This window comes from Siniperca chuatsi, linkage group LG14 (genome assembly GCF_020085105.1).
Source record: "Siniperca chuatsi isolate FFG_IHB_CAS linkage group LG14, ASM2008510v1, whole genome shotgun sequence".
In the NCBI taxonomy this organism is placed as follows: domain Eukaryota; kingdom Metazoa; phylum Chordata; class Actinopteri; order Centrarchiformes; family Sinipercidae; genus Siniperca; species Siniperca chuatsi.
Window position 1 is genome coordinate 1,970,473 of NC_058055.1, and position 19,033 is coordinate 1,989,505.

At 40.3% G+C, this 19,033-nt stretch overlaps 1 protein-coding gene across 3 annotated transcripts; it reads left to right on the forward strand.

Moving 5' to 3' along the window:
- The first annotated feature begins 622 nt into the window (after positions 1 to 622).
- hyou1 (hypoxia up-regulated 1) lies at positions 623 to 14,954 on the forward strand. Of its 3 annotated transcripts, XM_044222667.1 has the most exons (25): positions 625 to 842; positions 1,997 to 2,072; positions 2,271 to 2,364; positions 2,537 to 2,615; positions 2,782 to 2,936; positions 3,328 to 3,404; positions 3,518 to 3,699; positions 3,983 to 4,098; positions 5,674 to 5,860; positions 6,204 to 6,338; positions 6,881 to 6,963; positions 7,170 to 7,193; positions 7,233 to 7,302; positions 7,643 to 7,827; positions 8,075 to 8,213; positions 8,790 to 8,847; positions 9,948 to 10,024; positions 10,299 to 10,472; positions 10,629 to 10,795; positions 10,883 to 10,970; positions 11,193 to 11,449; positions 11,548 to 11,632; positions 11,975 to 12,236; positions 12,440 to 12,547; positions 13,947 to 14,954. In XM_044222667.1, the coding sequence occupies exons 2-25, from the start codon at positions 2,003 to 2,005 to the stop codon at positions 13,994 to 13,996; spliced, it is 2,922 nt and encodes a 973-aa protein (XP_044078602.1). In that variant the 5' UTR covers positions 625 to 842; positions 1,997 to 2,002; the 3' UTR covers positions 13,997 to 14,954. The 3 variants fall into 3 exon arrangements, with proteins under 3 accessions (XP_044078601.1, XP_044078602.1, XP_044078600.1); XM_044222666.1 differs by having other exon boundaries at positions 623 to 842; positions 7,170 to 7,302; positions 10,632 to 10,795; XM_044222665.1 differs by having other exon boundaries at positions 626 to 842; positions 7,170 to 7,302.
- Positions 14,955 to 19,033: the final 4,079 nt, after the last annotated feature.

Consider the following 19,033-nt stretch of genomic DNA (forward strand, 5'->3'; position numbering starts at 1 on the left):
GTGCGTGTGGTTTGCTCAGACTTTACCTGGGAATGTCGTCATTCAATTTACGCCCACTATCTGGACGTGGACCAATTGGATGTAGCCAGAAGTCGTTTTTCGACGTCACTCACCTCACGTGGACCAATCACGGGGAAATGCGTGGAGCGAGGTGGGCGGGCTCTGCATTGGAGGGTCAATGCTGGTTGTTGAACCAAGCGTCAAGACACTCAACGTTAATTACCGGAGACAAGGGAGTCCTCCTTTCAAAACAAGAGCATATACATTTTCTCCTGGAGAAGAAATGACAGTTTCGCTGTAATTGTGAAATGACATTTTTCATCCAAGACAGCAGGAAGTTACCTCCCTGTCTTTTACATGTTTCCCTGACTAGTGTGTGTTTATCTATTGGGCCGCAATAATAAGCTAATAAAACTTTACTCTGAGAATGACATTCAGAGCAATTTTTCATTTTTAAACTCATTACATTTTTACTAAGACCCCTCTTCACATTTTCAATTTGGTATCCGGTCAAAAATTACTGTTACAGTCGGTCGCAATACATCTGTTCGTCTGCGGTGTGTTTTGCTCTTAAATACTACCAGGAAGCAGTATCTTTGTTTGTTGTTAGCTTGACAGGTTTTCCCCCAGCAGCGGCTTCCGTGGATCCAATGAGGTGACGCCGCGTTCCGGGCCCGACTGCTGAGAGCAAGCCGGTGATAAGGGGAACTACAAACTACCAAGTGTGACAACAAAGAGGCTCTGAATTAAGGCTAAAGCAGGAACACTCTTTTCATAACCCGCCCGGAAAAGCACAGTCTGTTGGTAGTCCCTTCAGTTTCATTTGTGCCTGCTGAGGAAAGGTAAGTTCATGCTACAGCTCAGTATTTCAATCATGCTTTCACATCGATGGTTGTCAGACAGTGAGCTAGCTAACAGTAGCTGTCAACTTATGTTAGAGATATTTCTTCCAGCTTAATAGTGCTAGTTCTTTATTTGGAAAGGTCCAAAGATGGTCCACATTGCCCACTTGGGTTTGAATTGAACGGTTAATGGTTAACGTTAATGCTGTAACGTTAAACAATAGTTGTTGTGTCTAACTTAGCTAACTGTTATATACCGAATACTCATCAGCAACTCATCCTATGACTAGCCAGTTCACCCAAGTGATTTCCAGAAGCTAAAAGACTATAGAGTGTTTTTGTTTGTTTATAATGAGGGTTTGAGTTGTACATCCATTTTGCATTCATGCGTCACTGCCTCACCGGGAGCTAGAAGTTTCTATGCAGATTGCCGGATGTTCTCTCCCTTCTGTTTCTGATGTTCAATCTGAGTTTTAAGCTCTGGCTACAGTATGCATTTGCACGTTGAAAATTAAACACATACGTTCCTTTGAGTGCAGTAGATATTAAAGCTTTAGCCAACATCAAAGCTTGACAATGGTATTAATGCCACGTGTTTGGAAACTGTCTACACCTATGTGGGTGGGATCAGGTGCATTAGATGGAGCGGCACTACCTGGCAGTGGCACACTGATGCCGCTTTGAGTTAATTACAGCCACATTAGCACTGAAGAACCACGAGGAAACACAGTAAATTGACATTTATCAAAAGACTGAGTAGTTATGTTGCAGATATCCTTGTTTCTACTTGTGGAGAAGCCCTGTGAAGAAATCAAGCTTGGCTGTAGAAGCAAAAAGAGCAGGTTTGACTTTTCATCATCTTGTTCCTCTTGGGGGTTGCAGCTGCTCCCACATAATGAATGAAAAGGACCAGCAACAACACTGGACAAAAAGCGTCTCTACAGCGCAGGTGGATGTACAAAGATGAGCAGGAGATAAAAGCTGTTTGATATTGATGGTGGTGTGTGATGAGGTTCCTGTAAGAGAAATTTCAAAGCTGAGGTTTTGACACATGTGGCAACCATGGCCAAGACAGGAGAATTAAGGACCTGTGAAAATCCATACGGTTGATTATATTGTTTTTACATAAATGTTTCATTTGTTCATCTTTACAGCTCATCATGGGGGCGAGGAAGCTGGCGCTGGTTGCTCTCTTCTGCCTTGTTCTGGCAATGTTGCCTTCTCACACAGGTAATAGGATCCATCAACATGCACAGACATACTTCTCTAACATGAAGCCCTACAACACTGCCTCATTGATGAATACATACAGCTGTTATTGATCGGTGTTTGTAAATAGATCAGTAACGCCACTCTACCGTACCTCAGGATTTTTGCCGTTGCCTGTCTGCCTTCCCAGCTTTATGTAACACGTCTTTGTGTTCGCAGTGGCTGTAGCGGTCATGTCAGTTGACCTGGGCAGTGAGTGGATGAAAATGGCGATAGTGAAACCTGGCGTGCCGATGGAGATTGTTCTCAACAAGTGAGTATAACTGAGTGTTTGTCTTGATCATGGTACAGTAAGTGTACACACCTGGCTACACCAAGTTTTTGATTTCCTTAAGAGCATGCTTAAGTACAAAAGCAAGTAAAATTTAATACAGCATGAAATTACATTTCAGAGTTATACACCATGATGTTGTCTTTTTCTTCAGGGAGTCAAGGAGGAAAACGCCCACGGCTGTATGTCTCAAGGAAAATGAAAGACTTTTTGGAGACAGTGCACTAGGAGTGGTATGATGTCTTCTCAAATGTCCTAAATGGAGTTTGATAGAATATCAGCTTAATCTGATGAATATCATTTGTACAGTCAATGCATAGTTCAAACATTCAAATTGCCTTGAAATAACATTGATCTTTTCCTTGTACTTGTAATGGTCACGTATTGTGTACATTTCAGTCTGTGAAGAACCCCAAAACTGTTTATAGACACCTCCAAAGCCTCCTGGGCAAGAAGTACGACAACCTCCAGGTGGCGCTCTACCAGAAACGTTTCCCTGAGCACCAGCTGCAGGAGGACCCAGTCAGAGGCACAGTTTACTTTAAAAACTCAGAGTGAGTCTCTTTATTTGTCCCCTGCTTCATTTTTCACATTTCCCATACAATAAATACATACATGAAAACTTGTCTATTCACTTGTAATATTGAGTCTTTAAAATAGTTTGACTCCCCTGACCTCACAAGTCAAAGGGTGGTTTGTTTATCATTTAGTCTCTACATAGTATATGCAGTAATATGCTGTATCAATCTGTACTGCCCTACAGTGCAGATGTTTATGATTTTCACCTCTGAAATCACGCTTTTCATTGCGGATCATATAGATGACTGATGATGAGGAACTGTAGCTATCCTACCTGCAAGAACGTTATCAATAGATTATAGAAAGAAACGCAGCACTACTCTAGACAGGGACATCTAACCTGGCTTTCTGCTTTTTTTCTGCCAGAGAAATGCAGTACACACCTGAGGAGCTCCTCGGGATGGTGCTCAATTATTCTTGTGGACTGGCTCAGGACTTTGCAGGTCAGTTTGCTCGTGGAAGAAGATGCATCATTGTGTGACATGTTCGAATATGTGAAGCATATTCCTTTGTTTTTTTTTTGTTTTTTCTTCCTCCTAATCTCTCCAACTCACAGAACAACCAATCAAAGATGCAGTGATCACCGTCCCAGCCTTTTTCAACCAGGCAGAGCGCAGGGCAGTCCTGCAGGCTGCACAGATGGCCGGTCTAAAGGTTCTTCAGCTCATCAACGACAACACAGCCGTGGCCCTGAACTATGGGGTCTTCAGGAGGAAAGATATCGACAACACAGCTAAGGTGCACATCCAGCATTACTCCCAAATATGCATGTCAAAGAATCAGTCTGGTGATATTCTATATTTATCATATTGTCAACAAACCCCATGTGCAGACCCAAGGTAACAATGACCTGATCCTGCTAACAAGTGTTGTTGTGTATCACAGCCTGATGTATTCCTCCTCTGTTTAAAGCAGCTTTATATTTAGACTATATTGACATTTAATGCATCTGTAATTGTGAAGGAAATCAGGATCAACTGTGACTACAAATTGCTGAAAGTCTGATCTTGTTCCCTTTCAGAATGTGATGTTTTATGATATGGGCTCGGGCAGCACCACTGCCACCATCGTCTCTTATCAGACAGTCAAAACCAAGGAGTCTGGCACCCAGCCCCAGCTACAGATCAGAGGTGTCGGGTGAGTCCACTGATCCATGAAGGGGCCTTGCCACTGAGAATGCTTCTATCAGCAAAGTGTTGATTCTGTCTAATGGAACAGAGAGACCAGCCTCTCACTATCACACCTCTCAAAGAGGTTAATATTTAAAATAAGTAAATAAAATATGATGAATAGGAAAAAAAGCATATTGATGATAATAATAATGATAATAATGAACGAATAGACAAGGAAATCACTTAATAATCTTTTAAAACTCAACTAATTATTATTAAATGTTATTTCATCATTCATATTTTCATAATTTGTGGGAGTTCATTTTTTTATTACATTTAATTTCAAAATGCCCTTTTTCAAAAGTCAATTATTATTTGATAATAGCGTTTTTCATGACAGTGGACCATCATTCCTAAGCCAGCTCATGTCCCCAGCCTCTTTGCCGGCTCAACAACTGCAACCAAATTTTGCTAGCTCCTGTTCGCTACGACAAGAAGAATGCAGAATTAATCAACTTAATCAATTCTTAAGATATGTACTGCGTGTTTGGAGCATTCACCAAATGAAGTCTTCTCATGTTGAGTCTTATTGTCAACATCAGTACAGAGTGTTATGTGCATCTCTAATACAAACAGATACACAATTGTCAATGTGGAAAATTCTAAGCAGTGGAAGTGTCTTCCCTACACACCTCAGCGTGCACAGTTAGAAACTGTTTGGCTTTTGAAGATTATTTACTTTTTGATTACTTTTTATTCTTAATTTAGTCTTAAGATTTTAGTCTGAGCTGTGCACTTATTAGGGCTTAAAGAATTTAAATTAACCTGCCTGATTGAAATGTTGCATATATAATTGACTGAGCTAATTAACAGTATGTGTTTTTTTTTCCCATAAAAAGCGACGGTGAGTGTACGTCTTACTTCCAATCATCATCTCATTGAGTTTGAAGATTTAAAACTCAAGTTGTTTCATGATGTCCTGAGCTGCAGTGATGGTACTCAGTACCATTGCTCAGTACTCAGTACTCTTGTCCCTGTCAGGATCCTGTAGAATGATGACTGGCCGATAGGCAGGTTGACACGTTTTGATCTGATCTGAACTGAACGTGCTCTGGAGCAGGTTAGCTGTGCACCACAGGTTACTGTGGGGATCTGTCCCTGGTAGGGTGAGAACCTGAGTTAGGCCCAAAGATCACTGGCTCATCTATTAATCTCTCTTTGTGATACAGGCCCCACGAGCCAAACATTGCTGATGTATTTCTCAGGAATTAATTAGTACATACTATTTGCTAAGGTAAAACCAATATCTTGCATTTCCTGTGGTTGAAAACAGAGACATTAATTTTGGGTACAGTCAACATGAACCAGGAGCTGGTGTGGAAATATAATCCCCTTAGCACACTTGGCCTCCCACTGACACTTATAAATAAAGGTGATCGAGTGTTAAGGAATAACTATCAGGTTCTAATGATAGAACCTGGGGTTTGTTACGAATTTCTTTATTCCTTTTTGTCGGCTGATTTTTAAATCCCCAAAACCACCTTTTAAAATTGTGATTCAGTCCTCCGACTAAGGCGTGCTTCTCTTGTTCTTGCTGTAGGTTTGACCGTGGGTTGGGGGGCTTTGAGATGGACATGCGACTCCGGGACCACCTGGCCAAACTGTTCAACGAGCAGAAAAAGAGCAAGAAAGATGTAAGGGAGAACCAGCGGGCCATGGCCAAGCTGCTCAAAGAGGCTCAGAGGCTCAAGACGGTGCTTAGTGCAAATGTGGACTTCATGGCCCAGGTGAGTCCAGGAGCGTGAACCTGCAACCTTCAGTCCATCTCGCTGGTTGTGTGTCTCACAGTAATGTTGCGTGTCAGAACTAAAACCCAGGTGATAAATCGTCTGCAATACCTGGACAATGTTCTGTCGAGTTCTTAACATTTTAAGGCTGATTTTAAATCTTAAATTCACTGTTTTTAAGGTCTTAGAAATGTTGCAGTTTCTTGGTATTTCTGAGAGATCAGATCAGTGATACAGACTCAAGTCCAGATAATCTTCACATTTGGATGCAGTACCATTGCAGTGGAAATAAATGCGTTATTATTATTATTATTATTATTATTATTATAATTTTTTTTTTCAGGTGGAAGGTTTGATGGATGACATTGACTTCAAAGCTAAGGTGACCAGGACTGAGTTTGAAGAGCTGTGTGCTGATCTTTTCGAAAGAGTGCCTCGCCCAGTGGAGGATGCCCTCACAGCCGCAGAAATGAAGCTGGTCAGTATTCTCATTGCACAACTCTACAAGTCTTATCAAGTGCAGCTTGGTTGTCACATGACAGGATAAGATGAAACTTTAATGATCCCTGTGAGGAGATTTGGCTGTAGGTCGATACAGACGCAGGATATAGATAAAGAGAGGCATATTGACAAAAGGCCATAAACTCCTATATGCGTATGGTATTGTCCTGCAGTCCACCACTTATTGAAGGAAGGGATTGGGTAGGTGGTAGATATTTTGCCTACTTGTCCTTTTGCTTTTTGACTACCTCTGCTGATGAATGTCAAACTGTTTCTTTTAATACAAATCCATGCATCAACTGAATACATGTTACACCCAGCCTGACAAAGTAGTAAGTGGCACAAAAGCAAAACTCATTATGCCAAAAATTGTTGAGATCATTTGCCATCTTAAGGCATGGACTGATTATTAGTGACTTATTAGTAGGGCAAAAACATTTTTATTTTTGAAATAATGAGCAGTAATGTGTATAAAGTAATGGATGCTGTGAATCTGAGGTCTTATATTTCTCCCAACAGGATGAAATTGAGCAGGTGATTTTAGTAGGTGGCTCCACCCGTGTCCCCAAGGTTCAGGAAGTGCTGCTCAAAGCTGTGGGGAAGTAGGTGTCAACCACTGAGATGTTGCTCTCATTTGAATAACTTTCACTTTCAAAAATGAACATGAAGAACTACATTGTTCCACAACTTGTACTTTGATTTCACATTGTGTCCACACTGACTTGACTGGAGAACATTGACTTTAAGATCAACAGGTTTGGTTTGATTGAGAATACCCGCAGTTGTAATTGTGTATTTTTCCATGCAGAGAGGAGCTGGGGAAGAACATCAATGCAGACGAGGCAGCAGCCATGGGTGCTGTGTACCAGGCTGCTGCCCTCAGCAAGGCCTTCAAGGTCAAACCGTTCCTGGTCCGAGACGCAGCTGTCTTCCCAATTCAGGTGAGTGCAGGGCATTCACTACCTCATGCTGCTGGACACGAATTTAAATAACATCATTGGTGGAATTTTCAGAACGGCTTTGTTGATGAATGAACTATATTAATCCTTGGTGGGGAAACTGGTGGTCATCTGTATTTCAACAACACCAAGCTATGGAGGTGATGTGTGTCCAAAATGGATATGTAGTGCTTTTCACTTAGTATCCCTCATTTGTACACTGTTGTGAAGAATTTCTGAGCAGGACTAAAATGAAAATAGGATGCCATGCATTGTTCACTGTTCCAAAATTAGATTAAAAAAATGCGATGTCAACACTAACCACATTATTTCATTCCATTAGGTGGAGTTCACCCGTGAGACGGAGGAAGAGGGGATAAAAACCCTGAAACACAATAAACGTATCCTCTTCCAGAGGATGGCGCCCTACCCCCAGCGCAAGGTCATTACATTCAACCGCTACAACGATGACTTTGCTTTCGACATCAACTACGGCGACCTCAGCTTCCTGAGTCAGGAGGACATCAGGTTGGACAGCTGCTTGCTTTCGCATTTTTTGCTTCCTGGAACTCTGGAAAAAGTTTGTCTGCACAGAAATTGAATCACAAGTCTGATAGTAATAAAAGGCCAACTAGGAGAAACCAAAGTTTACAGGAAACTTATATTATGGCTTTGGTGGCTTTCATCCCTTCCAAGTTGTTACTTTGACCTATCACTGTATTCCCTCATGATTTGAATGTAAGCCTGTTCTCCTCTCCCCCCGTTGGTTTTGCAGTGTGTTTGGTTCTCTGAACCTGACCACAGTCAAACTGTCTGGAGTAGGCAGCAGCTTTCAGAAGCATGCAGATGCAGAGTCTAAAGGCATCAAAGCCCATTTCAACATGGATGAAAGTGGAGTGCTCCTGCTGGATCGGGTCAGTTACACTTTTCTTATTGAACAACACAATCAAACCAGTAACTAGCTCCTTTTTGTCGTAAGGATACAGTATTTGTGAGTGTGTTTACCTTCTGTTATGTCAGACTTATTGGGTTAGACTTGGAATGTGTTGCTGTTCTGCCGTCTCTCCTGGTTGCCATGGTGGTCAGTGCTTATTAAGCTTATTGAAATCAAAGCCAAAAACACTTGACTCCAAGAAAATGCTTAGAGCTTAACTCAAAGGAGATTAATAAAAGTGGAAAAAAGGACTTATGCATACTTAATCACATAATAACCTGCACAACTTCCAAATTTACAAATGCATCCTTTTAATAATGTTTTTGGTGAAACTTACCATGATGCACCAAGTGAATAAACTCTGGCAAGCAACAACCTGGCAGGCTGTGTCAGTATATTCATCACATACTTGCAGACACACAGCAGAAAATAATGATTGGACAAGAAGCATCAGGCTGTAGCTTAAATATAAAGGAGGAATATATTGAAAAATCACAGAATCTAAACATACCAACAGATCAAGTTAACTTTCCATTGTTGTAATTTTCATCCACAGGTGGAGTCTGTCTTTGAAACTATTGTGGAGGAAAAAGAAGAGGAATCAACATTAACTAGTAGGTTTTGCAAACATATGTCTGTAATCTCAGCCGTCCAAAGTCTATGATCAGTGTTAGAAGAGTGGCACTTCAGGCGCTATTTTCATGGAGGTGCACTTCTGAACTTGGCTTTGCCTGTCTGTGTGGTATTTTGGTGTCCAGCGCATGGTGGGAGGAGAGGAACAAACAGGTGGGAGTTCATTCAAATGATGTTGGTATTTTGGTGCAGTGCGGTAAGGACTCAGCCTTGATACATGGGGCGCGCACTCAACCAGGTGAGCTACCAAGGCGCTAACAAGAAATTGGGTCTTCGGGAAGACCTGAGAAATCAGTTTTCAACACAAAGTCACATGTTCAACAAGAGCAAACTTATCGAAAGCCACTAAGCTCATATTTTGCCTGTTTCCCCGCCACCAGGCATTTATAAAGCGCCGTTCTAATCACCACCAGGCGCTGAATAAGAGCCACCAGGCGTTTATAAAGCGCCGTTCTAATCACCACCAGGCGCTGAATAAGAGCCACCAGGCGTTTTTAAATGTGTGGTGGCGTTTGATAATGATCTCCTCCCTGTGGTTTTCAAAGCCAATAAAACTGAACTGTAATCACCCAATCAGTAAAGAAGAAGGGCAGACCACGCTAATCACGCACTGATCTCCTTTGTATGTATGCACTTGGGTGTTATTATTATTATTATATTTATTTATACATATGATTGTATGTTTAAATATGTGAAGCAGAGTGTCGTTATAGTAGCCATTTAATAAATAAAGGCACGAACAACAAACACGAATGAACAGCCTTTACCTATTAAATGGCTGATATAACTACACAACGATTTAGCCTCTGGGGGCAACAGCCAATACTTCAGGGCTTCGGTCTAGCCAGTGTATATCTGGATAACAGATATCTGGGCCAAGACTTCCTCTTCCGTGCGCAGGTCATTGTTTAAGATAAGCAATCTTGGAACACATCGGCTATCGTCTCACGACTGTCGCCTGTTTATAGAGATTACTGCATGTTTAACATGTAATGTGAATTGTCTTCTAACGCTACAGCCTGTATTATAGTGTATAGGACTCACTATTGCATAACTGAGCCAACACTTTGCTGTCTTTCAGAACTGGGTAACACAATTTCCACCTTGTTTGGAGGAGGATCGTCAGAACCTGCCGCAAATGTAACTGAACCTGTCCAGGTACTTGCAGCTCCATACATGGCACGGTGCCCCAATCAGTTAATCATGTATAATCATATGGATATGCTTATTAAGAAAATACAGTAAGGCCTTGTATGAGCTCAAGATTTCACACATGGGATACACGGCTGTACCTCCATGCCACAGCTATTTTGTAATGTTTTCACAACTAATTGATGAAACTGAATGTGTGTGCGTGCACACAAGTGTCGGGCACACGCATGTCTGGCCTGAGATTGGAGCTAACATTGTTTCCCTGATCTCTCGTGTCCAGGATGAGGAGGAAGTGCCTCCAGAGTCTGGAAAGGACGGCAAGGGCGAGGACAGTAAGGACGAGGCCCAGAAGGACGAGGTAGCCAAGGAGAATCAGGAAAATTCTGAGAAAAGTACAGATGAAGAGAAAAGTCAGGAGAAGACAGAGGAGGCAGGCAGCAAGACTGATGCCAAGGTAAGATCTGTCACACTGAGAAACACTTTGATGTGGATTCAGTCTGTCTGTGGAGTGGTTCGAAATTTTGCACGGCACTTTGTGAAAATCTGTATTCAAGAGAGACTAGCCTCTACAGGCTTGGTATTGAAAGTAACCATATTTCTTCTGGTAAAGGAGGAAAAGGACGGCGAGAAATCTGTAAATGCTGAGGCAGAGAAGGATGCGGAAAAGAAGGCAAAACCTCAGAAAAAGAGCAAGATCTCTGAAGACATCACAGTGGAACTCATCATCAATGACATCCTCAACCCCACTGCAGATGATGTCACTTCCTCTAAGAAGATGTAAAGCAGCAATTTTCATTCTTTTCAACTCTTGTGATGTTTGGTTTTCAGTTTTATCGTCTAAAACAAGTTTTTGTATGTTTTCAGGTTGCAGGATTTGACAGACAGAGACCTGGCCAAACAGGAAAGGGAAAAGACACTTAACAGTCTGGAAGCTTTTATCTTTGAGACACAGGTGAGCAACAGAAGCTTTCTGAATTTTTCATTTTATGTAAGGCAATTTGTAGTTTCCAGTGCAGCTTAGAGGGAATACAAGCCAACTTGAATCCTAGGTGTTAAATAATTGAATGTAAAGATACAATCCGTGTAATCAGAAAGTAATCAGAAAGGCTGCAAGTGTGAAAAGAGGATGTAGTATCACCTGTGCCTCCTCCCAAAACGTCCGTTCTTTCTCCAGGACAAGCTGTACCAGGAGGATTACCAGCTGGTGGTGTCAGAGGAGGAGAAGGAGCAGATCGCCGCCAAACTGAGCGAGGCATCGGATTGGATGGACGAGGAAGGCTACGCGGCCACCACCAAGCAGCTGAGAGAGAAGCTGTCTCAGCTGAAGAGCCTGTGCAAGGACATGTTTTTCAGGGTGGAGGAGCGACGCAAGTTGCCGGACCGCCTGGCCGCCCTAGACAGCATGCTAAACACCTCCAGCTTCTTCTTGAGGTGAGCATTGGAAGATAGTTGTGAAGAAGCTGGAGATGGGAGGATTTTGTGGTGGCTCAGTTGTTTTGTATTGACTAATTTTTATTTTTATTTCAAAGGAGTGCCAGACTGATTCCAGAGGATGACCAAATCTTCACTGAAGTTGAGCTGAATATGTTAGAAAAAGTGATCAACGAAACAACGGTAGGTGGTGAATGTCAAGCTGTCATCACACTACTGTGGATGATTGTCAACTTATTCATTTAGTTTCCTTAAAGGGGTACTCCGCTGATTTTAGCATTGCTCTTCAGCAGTTTATGGGTCAAATTCCATAATGCAACTCAGTAGTGACTTTCTTTTGATCCTCCTAGCTCAAGCTGAGATAACCCTGATGACATCACTATGACCTCGGAGTAATTTTCTCAGACTTTAGAAAGGGCCTTCCAGAGCCACAGAACACATTTTCTAACTGTTTTCACAGGCTGAGTAGTTCTTCTTGTATCGAGTAAACTGACCTTCATGTGTAAAATCGTTTGTCTATTCCAGACGTGGAAGAATGAGACGGTAGCAGAGCAGGAGAAACGCTCTCCAAAGGAGCGGCCCATCCTACTGTCCAAAGACATAGAGTCCAAACTAGCTCTGCTGGATCGAGAGGTCAACTACTTGCTCAACAAAGCAAAGTTTGCCAAGCCGAAGGCTAAAGCCAAAGCCAAGAACAGCACCAGCACTGATAAAAGCAGCAAGGCCAATAACACAGCCGAGGAGAAAGTCATCCCTCCCACAGAGGAGAGCACGGACACCAAGAGTGGTGGGTGGCACAGCACAACTCACATGTTGCTATTATTCTTCCCTTATGGTAAATGGACTGCATTTATATAGCGCCTTTCTACTCAAAGCGCTTTACACGACTCCCCATCTACCCCTCTCTTTACACTACATGTCAACAGTCACCCATTCGAGCTGTGATTAGGCTTAAAATAACATCATGATTTTTTTTTCATTCAAATACAGAAAGCCCAGAGGAGGCGCAGCCGGGCGAAGCCCCGTCCACTGAGGAGAGCACTGTACACACAGACTCAGACAGCCTATCACAGCCCACAGAAGAGACAACAACTACAGGTCGGTCTGCCATACCTGTTGCTGATGATGCCGGAGAACTTTAGGGGGTGGACAAAATAATCGGAACACATTAGTGTCATATTGGATATGAAAGTACAGGCTCAGAAATCATCACTGAACTGAATGAACTCCTCGCTGACACACAGTCTCAACACAAATAGGACATTATATTAGTGATGGACTAATGGACCGTGTTAGCTTATCAGTCATTCTGTTCCTTTATCCAGTAATCCAAGTCCAGGTGAGCTTTGAGTTGGTGAATGATAGCCATTCATCCTCCAGGGTGCCAACTCAAAAAACATGATCTGTAATTAACTCCAGCTGCTACAGTAAGCTGTAAAAGCTTTACACCTCTTACTTATCGTGTCCTGAGCGAACCTGAGGAAGTCACTTTGTGTTTTCATTATGTACAAATGAAAAAAAATAAATACATTTAAGAAAAATAAAATAAAAAAAAGTTGCTCTCTACAGCAACTCGGGGAATTTGCACATGAAAAAAGTTGATTAATTTAAGAAAATATTTGTTTTTCTCAAATAAGGAAGATAAAATAGTAATACTTAAACAAGTTAGTCATAGCAGGTGATATTTGATCACAATGAACTGTAATAACATAAATGAATGATTGTGCTTGTGGTACACCTGTTCAAAAGTAATAAATCCTGCATAATCCTGATGTAATTTATTTTGCAATTTGTTTTACATTCTCATTTCATCCAAAGGAGCATTTGTTTTATATATATATATATATATATTTTTTTTTTTTTCTTGTCAGAATGTAAAATTATAAAGAGTATAAAAAATATAGAAATATCAAAATTTATAAGAAAAATTAAAAATGTTATAAGAATATAAAAATTTCATATTTCACTGGGTAAATTCTGTCTTAGTAGGAGAAGGCAGCAGTCTTGTACTTCGTTGATGCTGAAACTGATGTACACAAAGCTAAAGCTCATTTTTCTCCCATTGACCTTTCAAAGGTGTGAAATGTAATTGCCCAGGTTCTGCAAAAGAAACTTACATTACAATAATGATTCTAATGCCTTTGAAATCGCTACAAAAGTATTTGTCTTTGTCACAATCAGACATGACGGGATGTGAGTATTTTAACATCAGCAAAGCGATTAAGATGACAAGCCAGCTCTGCATTTTTCCCTCTCCTTCCAGCCAAGGCCTTTTCAAATGTCTCAGCTAACAGGCTTTACCATAGCAACAGCCTGTTTGTGTGTGCCTTATTAAATCAAGTAAACATGGACTTGCGTTACTCAGCACTTGTAGCTGTGGACTGGAAGCGGAACGTACTCGCCACAGAGTCTAGGCTTATCTGTACCAATGAACTGAGCTGATGTAACCCCACATAGACACAGTAATCATTGTTTCCCTCTCTGTCCTCATTTCCAGGACCAACGGAGAAGGCCCCACCTGAAAACCACATAGAGGATGAATTATAACAGCTGGAACTGGGAAAAAATCACTATATTTATTGACAGTGTATAAATGTTCAAGTTCCTTCTCACTTTTTTTTTTTTTTTTTTTTTGGTCTGTCTTTTCTTTCTTTTTTTTTTTTTTTGTTGTTGTGTTTTGCCCGTTTATTGAACTGCTGGAAGCTGATTGGATAAGGATTGGAGACCACTCATCTTGTCCCCCCCCCCCCTCTCCCACCCCCCTCTTCCTCTTCTGTGCTGTTCATCTCTTCTGTCTTTCATGGATTCTGTAAGCAACACAATGAAGAAGCAGTTCAATAAAGATAAAGCCCAAGACAGGGTCTGTGCTGTGATAGATGCAGGTCCAGACAAAATACCTTCTCACGTCCAACAAAAGAACACATCGGTGCTGACACACAGGGAGATGTGAGCAGTGCTTGGCCGTATTGAAGCAACTATATGGACATTTGACAAGGTGCTGTTATACTCCGGTTTGTCATTCATGAATATTTCATTTCCTGCACTGTATCCTCAACCATGGTGTATTGCTGTGAGGTTATTATTTGTCCTAACACCTGCACCTTTACTTACCTTTTCATGGCCTCTGAGTAAGTCAGGGGTGGTTTCCGGAATCCGGAATTATTTGGCCATATCATTTGTAGGTGTATTTGTAGAAAATGTGACAAAAAGTGGAAGCAAACCTCATATACATACAGTGTATTTAAAACTATAGTGAAAGTATGGTCAGTTAATTTCAATGGAAAGAATCATTCATATGTATTGTAACTATGAATCTGTGCTCATAACTTGATGGGGCAGCATGGTACAATATGGGAAGTCATACTACAATCACTGACTGGGCTTTTAGAAGGGCTTGGGGCCATTTGAAAGGGAGAACTGCAGAAAACAAAATCAGGAATGGGAGATGAAAACAGTGTTGTGTTTCTAAACTGTTAATAAAAAAAACATCATTTTTTGTTTTTAATTTGATTTGTCATTTTGTTAATGTATTAACTTGATTACACTTCTCACTGGGGTTGGTGCACTGAAGCAGACAACCCAGGGTGAAGCGTTTGTGCCAACACACTTCCATCCTGTTGACCTTGTTGGTTGTTGACTATTACTGCTCAGCTTTATATTTTTACTTTGTAATTCGTGGTTTCCCTGTGGTTGACTTTGCTCCAGAAATACTTTGCCCAGGAATGATGTCTATAAAGTAAATATATTTTGCACACTGAAATACCTGACCCATCAGCATCAATCTCAACTCAAGCTATTTCATATCCTTCCATTGTTGTCCCAATAGTTTTTTGTATGTGTTTTTTAGAGCAATCTATCCTCAGTTTTCACCAACATTTGTAATAATTGCTAACAGGAGGTTTGTACCACAAACTCTGGAATGGAATATTTTAGCATACGTTAAAAAAAAAAATCCTGATCCTTGTAGTTATTTACTTTCTCATATCTGTACCTTTATACCTAAAATATGGAAAAGTAGTTTGAAAGTTGCTACGTTTAGAGAATTCCTTTGCAATTTATTGATTTCTACCACTAATTCAGAGAAAATGAAAAGTTGCTTTGAGTTTGACTCTGCAGTTTGTCTACTCTCCCAGGTTTTGTCCATAAGGATGTCATGTATCACACTGCTGAATGTCAGAATTAGGCACTGAATGTACACTGAATGTGTACATATTTTTCTCCAGTAAGGTTTAAATCCAAATGAAATGAAATGTTTGAGGCTATTACATTTCTTTTGTAAGCTGTGTTGACCCTCTGTCAGTCTTGTGGGTACAGAATTGTCTTGTTGAAACTGACGCTCGCGTTGTACATCTGGTAAACAACGAAAGCCACCAGAGTCAGACAGACAGCTCCAACGATGCCTGCTACGACTGAAGCAGCCAGCACCGTGCTGTCCATATGAGCCTGCTGAGCACCTGGGAAGGAAAGAGACGCCGAGGATTAGCCCGTATATAGCAATATAGCATATACGGTTTCTATGCTGAGGAGCATGATGGAAACTGTACAATGTATTTATGTACAGTCAAGCCAACTGGTTTCCCTGATGATACACTCATGTACCAAGGTGACTGTCATGCTGACGGATGACGGTTAAAGCTCCTTCTATCCATTCATTTTTAGCTGCTTATCCAGGTTTTGGTTGGTAGAGAGATGAAATGTCTGAGGCAATTGGATTTCTTTTGTACCTAAAGGACCAAAAGTTCAGGATTTAATTAATTCAAAAACATAGTTGAAAGAGACAATGTGGACAAATGCAGTCGTGGAAGGACTAGGAGCCTAGTCAGATCTTTCTGTAAAAATAAATAAAACATTACAGATGATTGATGGCAGAGGAAAGAAGAAAAAACAATGTTCTGATGTGAAAATCTGCTTTCATTTTTTGGACCTTTCTCTAATCTTTGAGTTTTTTTAAGTTGTACCTGTTTGGGCCTTAAACAGTTCATTTAAATGAAACCATGTGAGACGTTTATGCTCATTTGATGGAACTGCTATCAACTCATAGACATCTGTCTTTTGTAAGGGGTCTCAAGACAAAAATGTTGGGAACCACTGTTTCCCAACATTTCTGTCTAATTTTTAACAATGCATGGTACTATATTTTATAACCATATCATATTTTGTTAATGTAAAATCTTAATCTGAAAATTTGCCAGTAACTACAGCTGAAGTTTCCTTCAAGTGCAATATTTCCCTCTGAAATGTAGTGGAGTAGTAGTATAAAGTGGAATGAAATGGAAATATTCAAGTAAGTACAAATAATCTACTTAGTTACTTTGTACCACCGCAGACATGTAGAGACACTTCATTACAGACATGATTCATTCCAAACTGATCTAATGCATCAGAAAACACCTTTTGTACAAAGTGCTGTGATGATTCTAATTGTGAATACTTTCATATAATTCAAATCTTAATGTGTCTTTCGCGGAACTGCTAACATTTCATAGACCTCTGAAATGTGACAAGAGGCCCCAAGTAGACAGTGCTTTTTTGTAAGGGGTCACAAGCTAAAAAGGTTGGGAACTGTGGTTTAATCTTTAACAATGTATTGTCTTTCATAAACTTAGAATGTTTTATATAAAATGTCAATCTGAAAAGCAACCAGTAACTGTAGCTATCCAATAAGAGTAGTGGAGTACAATGTTTCGTTTTGAAATGTATGAGTAGAAAATAATAAATAAGGCAAATACTCAAATACAGTACAGCTAAAAATACCTCAAATTTGCACTTAAGTAAAGTACTGGAGTAAATGTACTTACTTTCCACCACTTTGCAAATGCAAGCTAGCCACCTGCAGCCCTGTCAGAGAATGAGGCCTGACATCAGACTATGCCCAGCACTCAGCTACTGTATGTACAGTGAAGCTCAGTTTACCGTGAACAAGCAGTATCATGGATTTATAAACACGTCCGCAGCCAGATTAGGACTTTGTGTGTTTCTCAGGCTTCACAGAAAGCCTAAGATCCTTGTACGGCAGATTCTCTGCATTGAAGGAATTCATTTCAATGTATTTATTTATATAGTGCCAATTCATAACAGAAGTTATCTCATTGCACTTTTCCTATAGAGCAGGTCTAGACCGTACTCTTTATAATATTATTTACAGAGACCCAACAAATCCCACCATGAGCAAGCACTTGGCAACAGTGGCAAGGAAAACTTCCTTTAAGAGGCAGAAACCTCGGACAGAACCAGACTCACACTCTGAGTCTGAGAGAGAGAGAGCACACAGTAGCACAATGCAAATTCCACATAGAATTTTAAAATAATAATAATGTGATGGCACTGGTACTGTTAATAAAATAATAATAGTAACAATAACGATAATATGAATAATAATGATAATAATAAGACTTTTATTAAAATACCAGTATAAAAGTACAGTATTGTAGCTTTATACATCTTCTAAAATGACTGTAAGAAACACCATAAAAATGCATTTTTAGATGCTTTATTAGAAATAGAAATACAGAAACCTCGGAACCCTTGATAGATATAAAAGTATTAAAAATCCTGAATGTGAGCTACGTTACCTATCACCCTGCTTTAGTAACAAATAATCAATGCCCTCAGTTCCATTACCCAGTGTCAGAGTATAACATGAATACAAAAGCCTGAAGCAGTGTGAAAGGCTATAATGTATAGTCATGAGTGCATGTACAGTACAGTTGTTTCTGTCTGACTTGTTGGCAGGCGAGGATGAACCTGATATCACTTAAGCAGACCCAACAGTAAATATGAGACTCAATCATATGTCCTGTTCACTTATGTTCTTCTTCCAGGTTAAATTCAATCACTAAGGTTGAATTGAAAAGATTAGAAGATACAACGTTCTGGTCTCCCTCTCTTATGCTTCAAGGAACCTGTGTTGTATATAATAATACCAACAATTATTGCAAAAGTCAGAGAACTCTCATTCATTTATCACAATGCTGCCATGGTACTGGAAGCCATACTGTATGAGTGAATGAGTGTAAGCTGTGTTGACCCTCTGTCAGTCTTGTGGGTACAGAATTGTCTTGTTGAAACTGACAGGAATGATGTCTATAAAGTAAATATATTTTGCACACTGAAATACCTGACCCATCAGCATCAATCTCAACTCAAGCTATTTCATATCCTTCCATTGTTGTCCCAATAGTTTTTTGTATGTGTTTTTTAGAGCAATCTATCCTCAGTTTTCACCAACATTTGTAATAATTGCTAACAGGAGGTTTGTACCACAAACTCTGGAATGGAATATTTTAGCATACGTTAAAAAAAAATCCTGATCCTTGTAGTTATTTACTTTCTCATATCTGTACCTTTATACCTAAAATATGGAAAAGTAGTTTGAAAGTTGCTACGTTTAGAGAATTCCTTTGCAATTTATTGATTTCTACCACTAATTCAGAGAAAATGAAAAGTTGCTTTGAGTTTGACTCTGCAGTTTGTCTATTCTCCCAGGTTTTGTCCATAAGGATGTCATGTATCACACTGCTGAATGTCAGAATTAGGCACTGAATGTACACTGAATGTGTACATATTTTTCCAGTAAGGTTTAAA